Source organism: Chanodichthys erythropterus, chromosome 13 (genome assembly GCF_024489055.1).
Source record: "Chanodichthys erythropterus isolate Z2021 chromosome 13, ASM2448905v1, whole genome shotgun sequence".
Classification (NCBI taxonomy): domain Eukaryota; kingdom Metazoa; phylum Chordata; class Actinopteri; order Cypriniformes; family Xenocyprididae; genus Chanodichthys; species Chanodichthys erythropterus.
In genome coordinates this window covers 22,589,727-22,609,386 of record NC_090233.1, presented here as the reverse complement: position 1 = coordinate 22,609,386, position 19,660 = coordinate 22,589,727, and the positions used below count along the sequence as shown (strand labels likewise).

The 19,660-nt window shown below is 40.2% G+C and overlaps 1 protein-coding gene across 1 annotated transcript; it reads right to left on the bottom strand.

Moving 5' to 3' along the window:
- Positions 1-13,823: 13,823 nt before the first annotated feature.
- Positions 13,824-16,293, bottom strand: LOC137034957 (uncharacterized). The gene is made up of 2 exons (XM_067408201.1): positions 16,136-16,293; positions 13,824-15,683 (listed from the first exon to the last, which is right to left on the bottom strand). The coding sequence occupies exon 2, from the start codon at positions 15,480-15,482 to the stop codon at positions 13,824-13,826; it is 1,659 nt and encodes a 552-aa protein (XP_067264302.1). The 5' UTR covers positions 15,483-15,683; positions 16,136-16,293.
- Between the last annotated feature and the right edge of the window lie 3,367 nt (positions 16,294-19,660).

The window sequence follows — 19,660 nt, the reverse complement described above, 5'->3', positions numbered from 1 at the left end:
AAGTTGTTCAAAGCATTTCTAAGGATGTTGATTAGTGAAGTTCTTAAACGTAATTTAGGGAGGAGCGAGCCCATCTAATCTTCCAATCAACAGCCAGAGTATATAAGCAGCTGCTTCCCTCTCTTCAGTCTCAGATGTTTCAGCATCCCTCCACCTCCCCAAACTCCACCTTCATTTCAGATACCTTGCCCTATGTAATCACATCCTATTTATTCACTGGGGGGTGTATCAGAGCTCGAGTTGAAGATGCTTCATCGAGCCCCTCCTCAGTGGACAGCAAGCCAAATTAGCTAACCTAATACCCTAAAGATTATATGGGCAAACAAACTCTTTAATTAGAAGACAGCTGTCTGACTCCGAGATGGTGAACATGAACATGGTTTGTGTAGCATTAGTAACAATTATTAGCTGTTTGATAATGTAGTCAAGCAAAATGATAATCATATTAATTACCGTTATGTGTCCGACGTTGTAAAGAGCAATACCATTGTGCAGCGTTTACCTCAGTAAGTTGACCAAGTGGATCTCTGAGCTGGTGTGAGTGAGTGGAGGCGGAGCTAATTTGCACATCAATGGCTCCGCATATACTAAATGAAATCAAGGGTGTAGAGTTACATTCAAGCTATTTTAAAGCATGAAGAAATTATTTTCAAGGGGAAAAAAATAAATATGTCATTTTGATGATCAGAGATGACTTTAAGGTATAAAAAGCTTTTTATCTATGTTTTTTCTACTGCTTTTACATTGTGTTGATGCTATAACTTATAACGTCAAATATTGTTGCACATCAGAAGTTCATTGGAGACTCAATCTAGAGATTTCCCCGTCATACGTGGTGTTTTTACTCTACATTTTCTCATCCCCCGGCAACATGCGTTCGCCGTCTACCTTGTTGTATCATCTACCAGCGGAAACGTCGCAGAAAGAGAGGAAACCGCGGAGGCATCCGGGTGCGGATTAGGAGAGAATTTTCCTTGGCATATTTTTTCCTCCCGCTTTTTCACACTTCTCAGCGGACACAACTGTCTTCACTAGTCTCGGCGTCCGTGGGACATGCTACACGCCAATCACCTACCCGTCGTCCCGAATCAGAACCGGACACCTCAAAACTGCGCTCCTGCAAGACTACGTGTCCAAAGCAGAGGTGTGAATCTACAAAACGACATTCACAGATACAAACTGTTCATTCTCACGTAAAAATGGACCTGGTTAATGCAAGGTCTGTGTCTAATAAGACTTTAATTTTGAATGACTTTTTTACCTCCCGCGGCTTGGATTTTTTATTTTTAACTGAGACATGGACTGGAGCTGGCGAGTCATCAGTCTTTGGTGAACTTTGTCCATCAAACTGTTGCTTTATTAGCACTCCAAGATGTGTTGGAAGAGGAGGTGGAGTGGCTATGGTTTTTAGGAACCAGTTTAAAATACGGACAGTCCCTGCTTGGAACTTTTCTACATTTGAATCACAATGTGTATTGATTGAATCTGCCTCTCTGTTACTATGTGTCCTGGTCTATAGGCCACCAAAGACAGATAAAGATTTTATAAAGGAGTTTTCCATCAATAATAGTATAAACATTTAAGATGCAAGTTTTTCTGACTACAAGCCCATTGTATTCAATGTTGTAATGTCTAGTGCAATATGTACTGCTAAAACTACAGGTTTTTATTCTCGTTCCATCAGTTCTCTCACTGCAACTCAGTTTTCTGACATCTATCAAAGAATGTTTCAACAGCAATTTAATTTGCTGTTGAGAGTTCTTCAAGCCCAGATCATTTAATTTCCCTTTTTAATTCTCTATGTTCAGATATCTTGGACTCTAGCACGTATTAAATACAAAAGTCCAAAATTTAAATCACAACCCTGGTTGGACGACTCCACTCGTTTACTTAGAAAGATTTGTCGTAAAGCAGAGAGGATGTGAAAAAAGGATCGCCTTGCTGTTTCACTCAAAATCTTTAGAAACAGCCTGGTGAATTTTCAAAAAGCAGCTTAAAAAAGCAAGAGCTAAATACTTTTCTGATATTATTAGTAAATATTCTCATACCCCTAAAATTTTGTTTCACGCTATAAATTCAATAATTAATCCTCACATCTCTAATGATGTAGAACAGGGATGGACAACTCCGGTCCTGGAGGGCCAGTGTCCTGCAGAGTTTATCTCCTTCCCTGATAAAAACTCACTTGCCTATAACTTTCTACTTATCCTAAAGACCTTGATTAGCTGGTTCAGGTGTGTTTGATTAGGGTTGGAGCTAAACTCTGCTGGACACTGGCCCTCCAGGACCGGAGTTGTCCATCCCTGATGTAGAACCATCTCTGGATATTTGTGAGAGATTTTTGAGGTTTTTTATTGAAAAGATTGATGGTATTCAATCCTCCCTCATTCCTTTTCACTCTAATAGTCTGCTTGACTGTCCTATTAGTACAGCTACTTTGAACAGTTTTCAACCAGTGTCTTTTTCAGATCTGAGGAACTTAGTGATGCAGATGAAATCTACAACTTCACCCCACGATGTTATTCCCTCAGACATCATTAAAGGTTCTTTTGATACTATTGGTCCTAGCATTCAAATGATAATTAATTCCTGCTTAGTCTCTGGCAATGTCCCTGCATTTTTAAAGCATGCAGTTGTCCAGCCGTTGCTTAAAAAGCCCAATGCTGATGTGAAGTGTTTGAATAATTATCGTCCTCTTTCAAAATTACCATTTCTTTCAAAAGTTATGGAAAAAGTTGGCCACATTTACTTCCTTTTTTAAATTTGACTCAGGTTCTTGAACAATTTCAATCAGGTTTCACAACTCATCATAGTACTGAAACAGCTTTGTTAAGTGATGAATGATTGGTTACTTGCAGTTGTTTCTGGTGAAAATGCTGTTTTGGTTTTATTAGATCTGAGTGCCGCATTTGACAAGGTGGATCATAATATCCTTCTGTCACGTCTTGAACAGTGGGTAGGCATTAAGGATTCAGCATTACTTTGGTCTGAGTCATATCTTAAATCTAGGACTTTTTCAGTGGCTATTGGCCAGTTTTTCTCATCATCTGCTTCTCTCTCTTGTGGGGTTCCTCAAGGGTCCATTTTGGGGCCATTACTCTTTAATTTGTACATGCTTACTCTTGGCAACATAATTAGAAAATACAAAATTTATTTTCATTTCTATGCTGATGATTCTCAGTTGTACCTTCCATTGAAAACTAGAGATTCTCTGCAGCCTCTCATGGACTGTCTTGAGGATATTAAATGCTGGATGGCAAATAATTTCCTCCAGCTTAACAATGAGAAAACTTAGGTGATTATTTTTGGACCCTCCAAAAACAGGAATTCTATAGCCAATTGCTTAGACAATCTGACTCCATATGTTAAGTCACATGCAAAAAAATTAGGTGTTATCTTTGACTCTGAGCTTTGTCTTGAAAAACAAATTAGCTCAGTTGTTAAAAACAGCTACTATCAACTGAGAATCATTTCCAGACTTAAATCAACACTTTCCTTTCAAGATTTGGAGAAAGTTATTCATGCATTTATCACATCACGACTGGACTATTGTAATTCGCTGTACCTTGGTCTTCCTCAATCTTCATTGACAGGTTTGCAGATGGTCCAGAATGCAGCAACTAGACTGTGAACTAGTACAAAAACACGTCATTATATCAGTCCAATTTTAGTTTCTCTTCACTGGCTTCCTGTCTTTTTTAGAATTCAATTTAAAATTTTGCAGATTGTTTTTTAAGCTCTTAATGGACAAGCACCATCCTATATCTCTGATCTTATTTATTTGAACTCCGCTCCTAGGTCCCTCAGATCTGCCAATAAAGCTCTCTTGCATGTCACGTCTAAAATCAAAAGGTGACAGAGCCTTTGCTGTTGCTGCTCCACAGTATTCATCTTTATCGCTAGGATACATACCAAAAACTTTTAAGCTGGCTATTATTAAACCTCTTATTAAAAAAACACAACTTGATCCTAGAGAATTAGGCAATTACAGGCTGATCTCAAATCTCACTTTTCTGTCAAAAAATACTTGAAAAGGCAGTATCATCACAACTATGTTCCTTTTTAGAAAGAAATAGTATCTGTGAGGATCATTGAGGATCTGTCAGGATTTAGACCGTACCACAGTACTGAGACTGCTCTCATTAGAGTTACTAATGATTTGCTCTTGTCATCAGATCGTGGTTGTATCTCTCTATTAGTGTTACTGGATCTTAGTGCTGCATTTGACACTATTGATCACAATATTCTTTTAAATAGACCCGAAAACTATGTTGGCATTAGTGGAATTGCATTGTAATGGTTCAAATCATACTTATCTGACCGTTATCAGTTTGTAGTAGTAAATGAAGAAATGTCATCACAAGTTAAATATGGAGTACTGCAAGGCTCAGTACTAGGACCGTTGTTTTTCACTCTGTACATGCTACCCTTGAGAGATATCATTAGGAAGCATGGCGTTAGTTTTCACTGTTACGCTGATGATACTCAGCTCTATATTTCTTCACGCCCTGACGAAACTTACCAATTCACAAAATTAACGAAATGCATAGCTGATATAAAAAATTGGATGACCAGTAATTTCCTACTACTAAATTCAGAAAAAACAGAGATTCTAATTTTTGGACCGAAAACTACTTCAAGCAATAACCTAGAATACTGTCTAACACTTGATGGCTGCTCTGTTAAGTCTTCATCGTCAGTTAGGAACCTGGGTGTGCTCTTTGATACCAATCTTTCATTTGAAGGCCATGTTACTAGTATCTGCAAAACCGCATTCTTCCATCTTAAAAATATATCTAAACTACGACATATGCTCTCAAAGAAAAATGCAGAACAGTTAGTTCATGCGTTCATGACCTCAAGGCTAGATTATTGTAATGCTCTACTGGGTGGTTGTTCCTCCCGCTTGATAAATAAACTACAGCTCATACAAAATGCAGCAGCTAGAGTTCTTACTAGAACTAGGAAGTATGACCATATTAGCCCCGTTCTGTCAACACTGCATTGGCTTCCTGTTAAACATCGTATAGATTTTAAAATCTTGCTAATTACTTACAAAGCACTAAATGGTTTAGCTCCCCAGTACCTGAGCGAGCTCTTAAAGCATTATAATCCTTCACGTCTATTGTGATCTCAGAATTCAGGCCAGCTGATAATACCTAGAATATCAAAATCAACCACAGGCAGTAGATCCTTCTCCTATTTGGCACCCAAACTCTGGAATAATCTTCCTAGCATTGTTCAGGAAGCAGACACACTCTGTCAGTTTAAATCTAGACTAAAAATGCATCTCTTTAACCTGGCATACACATAACACATTATCAATTTAAATTTTCAAATCCGTTAAAGGATTATTAGGCTGCATAAATTAGGTCAGCTGGTACCGGAAACACTTCCTATAACACCAGATGTACTTGTTACATCAGAAAAAGAATGGCATCTACGCTAATATTAGTCTTTCTGTTTATCCCGAGGTTTACCGTATTCAACCGGATCCAGGTAAGACCATGGACCTGCGCCTTGACACGACGACAACGCAGTCCTGAAGTATCAGCAGAGTCAACTAGATCATCCATTGTGAAGGCCTCATCAACACGACAACCAGTGGTGCAGCTCCTCATCAACCGTCCACACCGGCGTGATGAATACGATCCTCAACTGAATGTTGCGATCCTATCGGACTTATGATAGCAACCTGAGTCGTAACAAAGCACTGTTCGCCAGAGGAGAATTGGCCCCCCGACTAAGCCTGGTTTCTCCCAAGGTTTTTTTTCTCCATTTAACACCTATTTGCCACTTGTTTGCCACTTGTTTGCCACCTGATGTCGCCTGTTGGAGTTTGGGTTCCTTGCTGCTGTCGCCTTTGGCTTGCTTAGTTGGGGACACTTGACATTTTACTAAACATTTGATATTCAACAGTGCTTTGATCTGCCTGCATTGACACTATTTGGTGCTGTGCAGCCAAAATAATGTACCAGTTATCAATGTAAAGCTGCTTTGACACAATCTACATTATAAAAAGCGCTATATAAATAAAGGTGACTTGACTTGACTTATGGAATCAGCTGCCACCTGACATTAAGAGTGCTTCTCTTGTACAGAACTTTGGTCAGTGTAAGCTAAAGTTAAATGTGCTCTATAAATAAAATTTACTTACTATAAAAAATATTGAATACAGGGGGACTTTAAGACTGGATAAATAAATGAATAAACAAATAAATAAAGGAGCATGAAATTTATCTGAGTTGAAATAGTAAAAATAATGTATGAAATATACAGCTATGGAAAAAATTAAGAGACCACTTAACATTGATTTATAAACTTGTAGTGGTCTCTTAATTTTTTCCATAGCTGTATATGAAATCTTGATTTGACCAAAGAAAGGTGTGATTGATCAATCAGAATAAAATATTATGGTATATAACCCTCTGTATATAGACTACCACTCAAAAAAATTAAGTTGAAAAATAAGTATGCTTAATAATCTTAATGTGCTCAATAATTTTAAAAAGAAAATACCAGGGATAAAAACAAGTCCAAGAAATTATTTATTATTATAGTTATTGCTGGTTAATGATAATTGCAAGCTTCTTTAAAGTATTTTCTTTAATGACACAGATTGTTGCTGAAATGTCCAAAACCTGGAGCTTGTCCAAAGTTTTGAGAGGCACTGTGTATATATATATATATATATATATATATATATATATATATATATATATATAACAAAAGCAAAAACAAAAAAACTGGGAAATCCACTGGCAGTCTTACTTCTGGGAAGTGACATGACTTATTTCCCCTTACTGCTAAAATCCTATAAATGCACTATAACTCTCGAACCTGCGTCAAGTCAGCCAATCCGATTGGAGCTTGCTGTTTAGAGAAATCTCTTTCAATTTTGTGTGCAGTAGGCACGAGAGACCGTGTGAATGGCCCATGGGCGTGTCGTCTGAGCTTGAGAGTACTTCTCAGAAGTCTGCATTATGTAAAACTGACAGAGGAACATAAAAGCGCACCGATGCTCTAATTCACAGTTTCCACTTTAAAAGCTAAAAACACAAGTTCATCATTCCTACCGAGACGAGAGATGATTTGAAAGCAACTCTGCCATTTGACTGCACCAAATGACTGCACAGGCAAAAAACCATGAATAGACAGTACAGAGCGAAAGTGCTGCCTTTTCCGAACGTTATCCTGACACTTCAAAGGAACCAATCAGAGGCCAATCCGTTCAATTCCACCGTGAGATTGCCTCGCTTTCCAGCTGTCATCACGACACATGCGATGACAGGGATGGAGAGTCTGGATCGTCAAGAAAGACATTTCTGGATTTCTTGGTAACGTTGAGATATTAACATAAAAAGAAAAAGATCTTCGGATGAAATCCCACATATCTTATTAACATGAAAATAGCAGAGATGTTTTTGAACTCTGAAGAGCCTTCGGCTATCAATCATGTATCTGTGAAATCCATCAAATCTGCTGTAACTTTTACTAGGAGTTTTACTATGCAGAGTTTGTAGCATCTGTCGAATGGCTTGAGGGCCAAATCCTTGAGTTGATCTTGAGAATGAGAAACGTGTGAATCATCATTCTAGGTCAATCGACAATGATATTCCTGGAGCACATTAGAGCTGCAACCTCCCATGATGATACACAGAATCGCACTCGAATACACACACAAAAAATGAGCATGGGCTCACACGTTGATGTACTTCATACTTGTTGCAATTCATTTAAATATGACCTTGTCATTACCTTTGAGATAATGGTGCGAAGGGCAGCATACATGATGTGTAAAAATGGCTTGGTAGTGATTAGGCCATCAAGTGGGGAAGTGAAGTACTTGCGTATGCGTATGCACGCCTGTACACAAACACACACACACACACACTATCACGCACAGAGACGTGTAGGCAAACAGGCACACTGCTCTCTTTCTCTGGCTTCAGGCTACTGTTGTGCCGTATGTGTCCCTCTCTCTTTCTCTTTCTCTTCTTCCTCTCACTTCTTCTGCTTTTCCTTAACATGTTTCATGTCTCCATTTCACCTCTTTTCTATCCTTCTATCTCTCCTCCGAACCACCCCACCCCCCCACCCCCGTCCTCTTCTTGATCTGCTTCTCAAGGGTCCTGTTCTAATTCAGCCCCTTTCCTTCAACCTACTTTGCTGTGTTCTAATCCTTCTCTTCACTGGATAAGTGAGTAGGACACGTTAAGGCCTCTCACTCCTTTCCTCTCACCGATCCTCTCATCTCCCTTGATCTCCTCTCCTCTGTGTTGATCTCTTCTTCTCTCCCTTGATCTCATAACTTCTTCTCCTCCTACAGTATGTTGATCTCCTCAGGTCTCTGTTGATCTCCTTTGTGTTCTCTTCTCTTGTTTTCCTTTCCACTCCTCTCTCTTCATCTTCTTTCATTTATCTTTATATCCTTATCTCCCTCAAACTCTTCTCTGCTCCCCTGGTGATTTTGCAACACAGCAATTCTCATGGCAATTCGTAACTGTTTTATGTTTTGCTGAATTCGTATGAATTTGTACGATCTCATTAGTACGTTTTTACACTGTTAGGGTGGACTTTCATGCATACATTTTTTTGTCTTAAAATTCTGCCTTATATGTTTTAAAGTGGTCTTATTATGCCCATTTTTACAAGATGTAGTCTATGTCATTGAATGGCTGAGCTCCAAAAAACCATTAATGATGTGGCTTTGACAGTTACAGATTTGAAAAACAAAAAGGTGGGAAAAAAGAACCCTAAACTCTAACACAAAGACAATTTCAGCATGTAAAGGGCTCTTCAGGGTCATGCGGTTTCTAAACTGTTATGTGTAAAGCACCTTCATATTAAACCATCTGTTTAATAGAGTGTATACCGAGTGGAAGGAAAACGTGCATTTAGCGGAGGTTAAGCTTTGCACTAGTTCAGTTTAATTCGAACCCCTGCAGACAGTCGGTCAGAACTGTGTAGTGACATCAATGAGGAATTCACTCAGCACACTCCAGAATATCTTTCAATGAGTTTACTGATTAAAGGTAAAGCAAAAGGGTGTGTGATTCTGTAATGAAATACAGAAATAACTTTACATTAGTGATAAATTTACATAAACATTTACAGGTACAATCATCATACAATAGAAATCTTTACGGATATAAATTTAGCTACAAATTAAGCATTTCAATACAATTTAAAGCATTAAATACAGGATATTCAACATAAGTCCACAAGATGGCGCCATTAGCGCATTGTTGGCAACTGCGTGCATTCAAACTATGATAAACAAGCACTTAATCACGAAAATAACTTGCTATAACATTAACAGATCTCGCATGGAATCACAGATTAATTATAGTAGTTTCAAGTTAACATTAAGGAAATAAATGTGCAGCACAATTGAGTATATAATGCCGTAAATATGTAATTACATGGCGCAATGGCGCTAGATGCGTCTGAATCGCGGCATGAGAACAATTGGAAAATTGCACAAAGGAATAAACAAAACACACTTACTTTATGTACGCACACAATATAACATCAGTAAACTAAAGATGCTGTTGACCAATGTGAGATTGAGCAGATTAATCGTGGTAACTGCGTTCACTGCATCTGCTCAGCGCACCTGCTCTGCTCCCTTGGCACGTGATCTGTGATGACGTTGCAGGTTTCGATTCGTCATAGAGAAAATTAAAGGAGCCTTTTGAACAGCCGCCCCCGAATTCAGTGCTTGAATTCGTACATCTTGACAAAAGGACTTCACTCTGAATTACATCAATCGTCAGATAGGGCCGGAAGTTTGACAAGGCAGGCTACTGGTCGAGTGTATGTTCTTTTCTCAACTTTCACAGTAACCGACCTTACTCTGTCATCCGAGCCGGGAACACTTCAGTGATTTTCCCCACTGGCCATAATGCTCGAGGAAGCTGCGGGTCAACAACCATCACCACATTGCCAATTTGCAGATTCTCTTTTTCTACCCTCCATTTCTGGCGAGAGCTTGAAGACTGGGCAGATAATACTTAATGAAATGTCTCCAAAAATGATCAGCCAGCAGTTGACTGTGTCGCCAGCGGCGTTTGCTCAGGACATCGGATTCCTGATAAATCACCTGGGGCAAGGAGGCATCTCTACGTCCGATGAGAAAGCAGTTGGGAGTGATTGGGTCAATGTCACAGATATTGGAGGACGTGTAGCCAAGGGGGTTTTGAATTGAGGATCCCTTCAATTTCAATTAAGACTGTTCTCAGAACTTCTTCCGTCACAGTTTGTGCTCCAATGGTGACTTGGAGAGCTGTTTTTAATTGAACGGATCTCCCGCTCCCAACATCCTCCAAAGTGGGGTGCTCCCAGTGGATTGAAGACAAACTTGATTTGTTGGGAAGCAAGATGACTTTGCAGTTCGCTGTGCAATGAAGCAAAGGATTCATTCAGCTCTCGTTCTCCACCCTTGAAGTTAGTGCCTTGATCACTTAACAATTCATAGGGTTTCCCACGCCGCGCAATGAAACGCCTCAGAGCCATTAAGAATGAGTCTGAATCTATACTTGATAAGAGATCTATATGCACAGCCCTGGTTGTAAGGCACTTGAATAATATGCCCCACCTCTTCTCATTTCGACGTCCAATCTTGATTGTGTAAGGGCCAAAACAGTCTATGCCAGTTGAGAAGAAGGCAGGCTTAAATAGCTGTTGTCTTGCAGGTGGCAAGTCAGCCATACGGGGAACTTGTGGTTGTCCTTTCCATCGTCGACACTCTAAACAATGTCGCTGGTGTCGCCGAACTGCTTCACGGCCTCGCAGTACCCAATAGGTCCTCCTTATCTCTGCGAACACTCGTTCTGGCCCAGGGTGGCACAGCTTTTCATCATAATCTTTTATAATGAGTTTGGTCACAGGATGTTGGGGGGCAAGGACAATAGGGTGGATTGAATCTAATTCTGTCTCACTGCAGCGTCTTAGGCGCCCACCTACACGAATGAGTTCAGTGGTAGGGTCAAACACAGGAGAGAGAGAAGCTAGCCTACTCGTACGCGATACTGGTTTCCCTGACTTCAATTGGACCATCTCAGTAGGGAAGGACTCTGTCTGCGTTTGACGAAGCACCACTAGTTCCACTTCTCTACGTTTGTCAGCACAAGCAATGTTTGCCACCCCATGAATCTGCTGGCTACATGCGTCAATTAATTCACTTAGTGTGTCATACTGCTGTGGATTTGGTAAAGGGATAACCGTAGTCATTCCACTGAATGCAGACTGCCTTAACTCGTTGCTCTGCTCTTCAGCTGGTAAGGATGGTTGCTTGGGCCAATTGGCTGGTGGTAATCTTAGAAAGGTGGGCCCTTGACACCACTGGCTTCCTTCCCCGAGGTCATAGAGATGTTTACCTCGTGTTATGTTATCTGCAGGATTGTCTTCGGATTGTACGTAATGCCAGGTCGCAGATGCCGTGAGTTCTTGTATTTCTGCCACCCGAGTCCCCACAAACACCTTATAGCGGCAAGAGCTTGACAACAACCAGGTAAGCACAGTCATAGAATCTGACCATAGTGTTAAGGAACAGATAGGGATGGTGAGTTCAGTGACAAGGACCTTGGAGAGCTGGGCACCGCTGAGAGCTGCACATAGCTCAAGGCGAGGTATGGACTGCTGCTTTCGAGGTGCAACACGGGACCTGGCTGCCAGGAATGCAACTTCAACATGGCCTTCTTTGTTCTCTGTTCGCAAATAGGCCACTGCCCCATAAGCCTGTTCGGACGCATCACAGAACACGTGTATGTCATGTCGGCTTGACAGGAGATCCATATGTGGACTTGTGTAGCACCTAGGCAATGAAATCTTCTCCAAGTCACTCAATTCTTTCTCCCATGAGTTCCATGCACTGAGCAGATCCTCTGGTAGCTGCGGGTCATCCCAGTCACGCTTTTTATCCCATAAGTGTTGCACCAGTATTTTTGCTCTCGTGGTGTAGGGGATTATATAACCAAGAGGATCATACTGACTAGCCAGGATACGATAGATGTTGCGCATAGTTACTCTAGAGCAGACCACATTCCGATGTTTATAGTGTAAGGTGTCTGACTGACAATGCCAGAGAAGGCCAAGTGTGGATTCAGGAGTATCTTGCAGTCCCTGACTAAGCCAGAACTCACAGCTGTTGGATCTTGCTTCGGGTGGCAGGTGTGCGATCACAGATGGACAATTGCTGGACCACTGCCGCAATTCAAAGCCTCCCTCAGCCAGGAGGGCACAGAGCTGATCAACTAGGTCTTTAGCTGCATCTTTGGTTGTGAGACTGTGTAGACAATTGTCAACATAAAATGACTTTTCAATAACTTCTCTCACCTGGTCACCTGGTTGACTGTGGTCCAGCACATGCTTCTGCAGAACCAAACGTGGCACAACAGGGGCTACATGTCGTGCCAAATGGAAGTACCTGCCACTGGTAAACATCTGGAGCTTGGTCTACTGCCATGTCTCTCCACAGGAAACGAAGTAGTGATTTGTCATCAGGGAGCAGCCTCACCTGATGAAACATCCCTCGGATGTCACTGCTTATGGCTGTGGAGTGTTCCCGGAAGCGAAGTAACACAGCCAACAGGGTGGGGCTCAAGGTAGGACCTGGAAGAAGCAGCTCATTCAAATTCTGGCCCTTGTACTGGAATGAGCAGTTGTAAACAACACGATTCTTGCCGTTATGCTCGACCATATGGTGGGGAATATACCATGATTCTTGCATTTCCTCCACTTCACATGTTTTCAGTTTCTCTATATAGCCAGCATTCTTAAGCCTTTCAATCTCAGCCTTGTAAGCACAGGCCTGTTGGGGGTTCTTGAACAGCTTGCGTTCAATGCTTCTCAATTGTGGCAGTACCGCTTCTTTTGGCATGTGCAAAGTTGGCATATTCTGCACGCGAAGGAGCGGTGTAGCATACCGCATGATCCCATCAACATTAACTCTCACTGTTTTCTCTTGTAGGAGTTTGATGGCCTCTTGATCAAGCTTTGAACGCGTCACTACTTTCTCACTATGATAAGGGATTACATCCATCTGCCACAGCTTTTCCACTTGAGCAAAAAGGTCAGCATTGGGAGAAATGGCAGTAAAGAGGCACTGGTGAGAATTAAGCCCATGTTTGATTTCGTGTGTAGGGCCTTGTAGTGTCCAGCCTAGCTGAGTTCTAACGGCAGCAGGTCCACCTGGTGGGCCTAGACGGACAGGCTCAATGGGGGTAACAAGATGTGGGCAGTCTGAGCCAATTAACAGTACAGGTTGTACTCTGTCTAATTGCTGCAGCGGTAATCCAGCTAAGTGTCGGTACCTCCTTTGTAGGGATGCAACAGGGTAAGTCTGCTCAGCGAGACCAAGCCTCTCAGCTGTGAAGGCACCTTGAATGGAAAATTTCTTCTGTTTGTTGGTGACAGGAGACACAGTGAATGAGACAGCCGCCCCGTGAAGGACCTGTTGATCTTGTCTCACAGTTCGCAGTATTAGATCCTCAGGCTGTCCCTTAAGATTTAACTGCTGTGCCGCAGTGTGGAGCAGGATGGTCCTCTCAGATCCATCATCTAACACAGCATACGCTTCAATTGATTTGTCCCCGTTGGCAATTATAACTTTGCTCACTTTTAGGAGAACCTTGCGGCTGTAGAGGGGACGATCAACATACAAGATGTCCTTGGTTGTGTTAACCAGACAGGAGCTCTCTTTGCTGTCTGTTACCGTTGTGTCATTCACAGTCCGTTCATTCACATCATGCAAAATTAAGAGATGTTTCCTGTGACACATCTTACATGGGGCTTTCAGGTTGCATTTGAAAGCATGATGACTACGTCACGCAGCACCAACATCGATTGTTTTTACGGATCCAGCTTTCCTTTTGTTCCTTGGTGAGCTCTTTAAAGTTGGAACACCCATTCAAAAAGTGATTGACATTGTCACAGTAGGGGCAATATGCTTGTGATCTCCCTTTGAATCTAACAGGTTTAGACGTTACCTCGGAGACAGGTGCCTGAGTTTCACTTCCCAGTGTAGGTTTCTCAGTGCCCAGCAGAATATAGGTTGGTTTCCTTGGAGCTCTTGGGTCACGGCGGCCTTCCCTTTTCTTAATGTTGGATTCTAGTGGGATACTTGTCATCTTGGAGCCATCATCTTGAACTTGGAGCTCATACTCTAGCCAGTTAGAAAAATCGAGGAGAGTAGGTATGGTTACCCTCAGTGGATGTATGTATCTCTTGAAGCTTGTCCTCAGCTCATGAGGGAGCTTGCTTTGAAGTCTTGATACATGTGAACCACAGTCTAATTCAACAGTCCCCTCAGGTCCCAGCTGTTCCAACATGCTCACTAAAGAGCGCACACGGAGTGCAAACAACTTAAAAGCCTTTACATCTCCAGTTCTGATGCTTGGCCCCTCCATGACTTCAGCAATGTTCTGTAGAACCAGCTTGTGTGGCTGTCCGTACATCTTAATTAGGGCTTGCATGGTATCTGTATAGGGGTGTGTCGAGTTGCAATATGAATCAGCCACTAGCAGCGCCTCTTCTAACTGCAAATGATCTGCAAGGATCTGATATTTGAAACGTTCAGTGGCGTCATCAGGAAGGAGGTTTTCTAAAGCCATACGCAACCTTGAAAACTCTCTTGGATCTGCTGTCGTCAAGCAAGGTATAGAAGGCTTAGGTCCTCTATAGGTCCTCTCCTGGAAGTGTGGCAGCGCAGATCGTGGTACAGGGTAGGATTCACTGACACCCATGTGAGGGTGATTGCTGTCTCTGGAAGCCCTTTCATCATAGTGGATGGGGTCAGTATACGTAAGAGGCTGAGCATATGAATAAGCACCAAGTCTCTGAGTAGGTGTACAATAGCTTGATGTAGCTTGAGGCTGGCTATCTCGTATGGGTGAAAGAGTGCATGCCTGCACCTGTTCTGTTATCTGTCTGATCTGTGCAGAGGGATATTCTTGGAAGTCTCTGCCATGTGTGGAGGGTACTGGCTGGCTGCGACATGTTTCTGGTGCATGGAAACGAGGAGCTGGCACTGGGGGCACTGTTTTGGATGTCTCGGCCATACTTGTGGCTAGCTGCTGAATCTCACGTTTCATGATAGCATTTTCGGCTTTTAAGCCCTGCAATGCAGTTAGAATCTCTGGCAGATGTTGAATGCAGCTGCGAAGCTCATCATTTTCCCTTTGCATCTCTTTCCATGTAGGCTGTCGGTCCTGGAGATGTCGCTCTCTCTGCAAATCTCCCTGTTTATCTTGCCATTCGTCCTGTAGCACTAAATCACCGAAGAGTGATTGCTGACTTATTGGTGTGGAGACACGTGACTCACATTCGACATCGTCTTCATCCTCATTAGAATAAGTAGGTGGCCGAGATCTCCTCTCTAGTCCAGGCCTTTGTACTTGGAAGTCAGCTAGATATGCAGGTGGCTTTAGCTGTCGTCTGGGACGGACAATGGGAGGTTCTGGCTCTGGACGGGATGTCATTCTTCTGCAGTAATTCGAGATCCGGCTCGAAGGACCATTTTTAGCGGAGGTTAAGCTTTGCACTAGTTCAGTTTAATTCGAACCCCTGCAGACAGTCGGTCAGAACTGTGTAGTGACATCAATGAGGAATTCACTCAGCACACTCCAGAATATCTTTCAATGAGTTTACTGATTAAAGGTAAAGCAAAAGGGTGTGTGGTTCTGTAATGAAATACAGAAATAACTTTACATTAGTGATAAATTTACATAAACATTTACAGGTACAATCATCATACAATAGAAATCTTTACGGATATAAATTTAGCTACAAATTAAGCATTTCAATACAATTTAAAGCATTAAATACAGGATATTCAACATAAGTCCACAAGATGGCGCCATTAGCGCATTGTTGGCAACTGCGTGCATTCAAACTATGATAAACAAGCACTTAATCACGAAAATAACTTGCTATAACATTAACAGATCTCGCATGGAATCACAGATTAATTATAGTAGTTTCAAGTTAACATTAAGGAAATAAATGTGCAGCACAATTGAGTATATAATGCCGTAAATATGTAATTACATGGCGCAATGGCGCTAGATGCGTCTGAATCGCGGCATGAGAACAATTGGAAAATTACACAAAGGAATAAACAAAACACACTTACTTTGTATGTACGCACACAATATAACATCAGTAAACTAAAGATGCTGTTGACCAATGTGAGATTGAGCAGATTAATCGTGGTAACTGCGTTCACTGCATCTGCTCAGCGCACCTGCTCTGCTCCCTTGGCACGTGATCTGTGATGACGTTGCAGGTTTCGATTCGTCATAGAGAAAATTAAAGGAGCCTTTTGAACAGTGCATGTAAATGTGCATGCTGTTTTCGTGCGTGTATATTTAAATGCGAATGAGCTGCTGCTCACCACCCTGCTTTCCAGAAGAGGGCGGAGCCTACAGCTTGTGCGTCAAATACTCTGCCAAATACTAACAAAACATCTGTTTAGTTTTGATTACCATTTCTATCGCAGTCGCGCTCATGTGACATTGCAGTTCTTCATCATCACGAAAGTTTATCTGCATTTTTTAACCATATCAGTCTAAACTTCTAATATATGGTTTTCTGAGTGCACACATCCGAAGCACGCACACAGAAAGCTGAATGTCAGAAGGTACGTCCCGTGAGTATTAAACTAAGTTCTCTTTCACGTCTTATTGCGTTTAAACAGTCAAATACACATGTCAAAAACACACAAAGTTCACATAAACACAGTTAGTTATATCTGTGAACATAAACAGCAGGGAAAGAAATCGCATGTGTATATCAGATCTGTGTATTAAAATGAAAGCAGCGTTAATATTAATCAAACAACAAAAGAATAACAGAAAATCACTCACTGCTCTTGATTGAATAACTTAGTAGCTTTAATAAAAATGCATTTCTTACTTGCTGTTAAATGCTCTGGTGAGGAGATACTGTGACAGGACTATGTACAGATCACTCAGGGCGGGGTCTATGCTAATAGGGCAGAGTCCGTCAGCAGTTGTGGGCGGGGCCTAAGCATTTATGATGTCACAAAAGCTACAATCTGCAAATGAGACACTGCTTATGATTTATGGGGATGCGAGTGGGTGGATTTTTACCATTATAGGGTGGTTGTGTACACAAACTACCAACAAACATTTATGTTCAAACACCATGAAAAAGTGAATTTTGCATAATAGGTCCCCTTTAATACAAACTTTCAAACTTGTTAAATATGTACATTTTTTATCATGAGATCAGGTTGTGATTTCCTTTCCCTTAATCTCTTTACATCATGTGTCATCTCTTCTTCCCAGATCTCCTCCTACAGTATATGTTGACTTTCTTTTATTCCCATCTATGTTGATCTCTTTATCTCTCCCATCTTCTCCTTTGCAGATAGGAAAGCTGCTTTGAAAGCGCTCGTCGTTAAGCTACAATCAAACGTAATTTGAAGTATTTAAATTACAGTCAAGCAAATGCATTAAAAAGCTATGCTACAATCTACAAACATTACAACATTAAGTTACTTAAGGCGATGGTATGTTTTTATAACTTAAAAATATAACTGTCCAATAATATATATATATATATATATATATATATATATATATATATATATATATATATATATATATATATATATATATATATATATATATATATATATTTATTTATTTATTTATTTATTTATTTATTTTTTCCAAAAAACAATGAGGGTTTTGAATAAATATCAGTTTTGCTGACAGTATCCGATTTGAACAGGTAAATTTATACCAAATATAACAAAACATATCATTCAAAGGTTTGGGGTCAGTGAGCAATAACGTGACTGCTTTCCCATCACAAAAATAAATTATATTTTAAATTATATTAGAATAGAAATCAATTATTTTAAATGTTAATAATATTTCAAAATATTGCTGATTTTACTATAAATGTAAGAATCTTTCAGAAATGAAAAAGTTTAAACACTACCAACCTCAAACTTTTTAACAGTTATGTAAACTATTATGAAAATAGCTAAACTACTGTGAATTTTTTTTAAAACATTGCTGCTTTTAGTTAGTTACTTCTCAACACTGCTGCTCTGATCTCCTCTCCTCTACCGTTTATGATGATCTCCTATCTTCTCCTCTCATTTCTTCTCATCTCATCTATCTTGAACTTCTCTCTTTGTTGATCTCCTCTGATTTCCTGTGCTGTGACATACTTCAGAGACTGAAAGAGAGAGTGGATTCCTCACAGAATTATGCAAACACACGCTGATCCTCTCTCAAACCTTTCAGTCTTTTCTTTCTTCTGTGCAAACACACCTCACTCTCCTACTGCAGTGACCGCCTGCAGTTTGACAAGACACACAGTTTTGTCAGTCGTTCTCATGCTTTCAAAATGTGTGAGACATACTCCTTTTTCTCTTTCATTTTTGTAAGCTCTCAGTTTCAAACAAGCAAAGAATACAACAAAACACTTATACATGCACACATTCTTACAGAACACTCAAAATGGATGTAAGAAAATCATGGCTTGTGTGCCACAAACAGGTTTGTGTGTCATTTAGAATTGAATGGGGAATATGCCTTTTAAATTACAGTACAATCTCTAAATTTAAATTGAGGTGGCTAAAAACAATTAACTTTCACTGTTATTAGTTTTTCCTTACACTCAAACCATCCTCTGGGGTCTGAGGCTGATTTGAGGTCCTGGAGTAGTTTTGACATGCCCTGACATTTGTGCCTTTTTCAGTTGCTTATAAACATATTAATGACAAAAGTCTCATTACACTATATTCAGCAGAAACTAGGCTGCAATAATATGTGAGCAACAAGTATTTACATGTTTGTATTTTTGAAAGAATTACGTATATGCATGGTTTTTGAAAAAAAAAATCACTGAAATAAGGCCTCAAAACACATACTAAACATTTTTTTCACAAGACTTTTGGGAACTGTATATTTTAGTTTACAGTTTTTGCTTCACAATGATGTAAGAATCATCCTGCCTACTCAGTCATATAAAACAATGTATTGATTTTAGATTTCTAAGACACTTTTTGTTTAGAAAGGCCATATGCAAGGAGGCGTGAATCTTCATGAATAAAAGAAGACATTCTATAGTTTCAGTTGATGTACAGTATTACTTTTGCCTGTATGACAAAAAATTGAGTATTTTAAGTTGATTTTGCTGCTATGTGAAAAAAATCCAGCAAAACACGTTAAAAGTGTTTAAAAAAACTCATGTAACTACATGAACTTAATTTAACTAAGTTGTTTCTACTAAAAATGAGTATTGTCAGCTTTACCTAATAAGTGTTTGCTCAGTCAACTTAACATTGCTGAGTGAAATGCACAAATTAATGTTGACATAACTAACTGGCAGAAGATCCATAGTTCCCAACATGCTTTGCTAGGGATTGCATTAGGAGAGTAAATTTAGGGATTTAATTGTTTGTTTTATGTGTTTTTTCAGTAAAGGGGATGGTGTTGTTAACTGTACTTATAAATATTATGTATCATTGACAAATTCAATTGATTTGTATTTACTCAAGGACATTTTGTCAGCTTTACTTGACTTTTTCATAGTTATTTGTACAAATTACTCAATATAGTTGTGTGGAACCCCTTGACAGCAATTCATTTTTTTAAATTTGAATGTATGGAAGTAG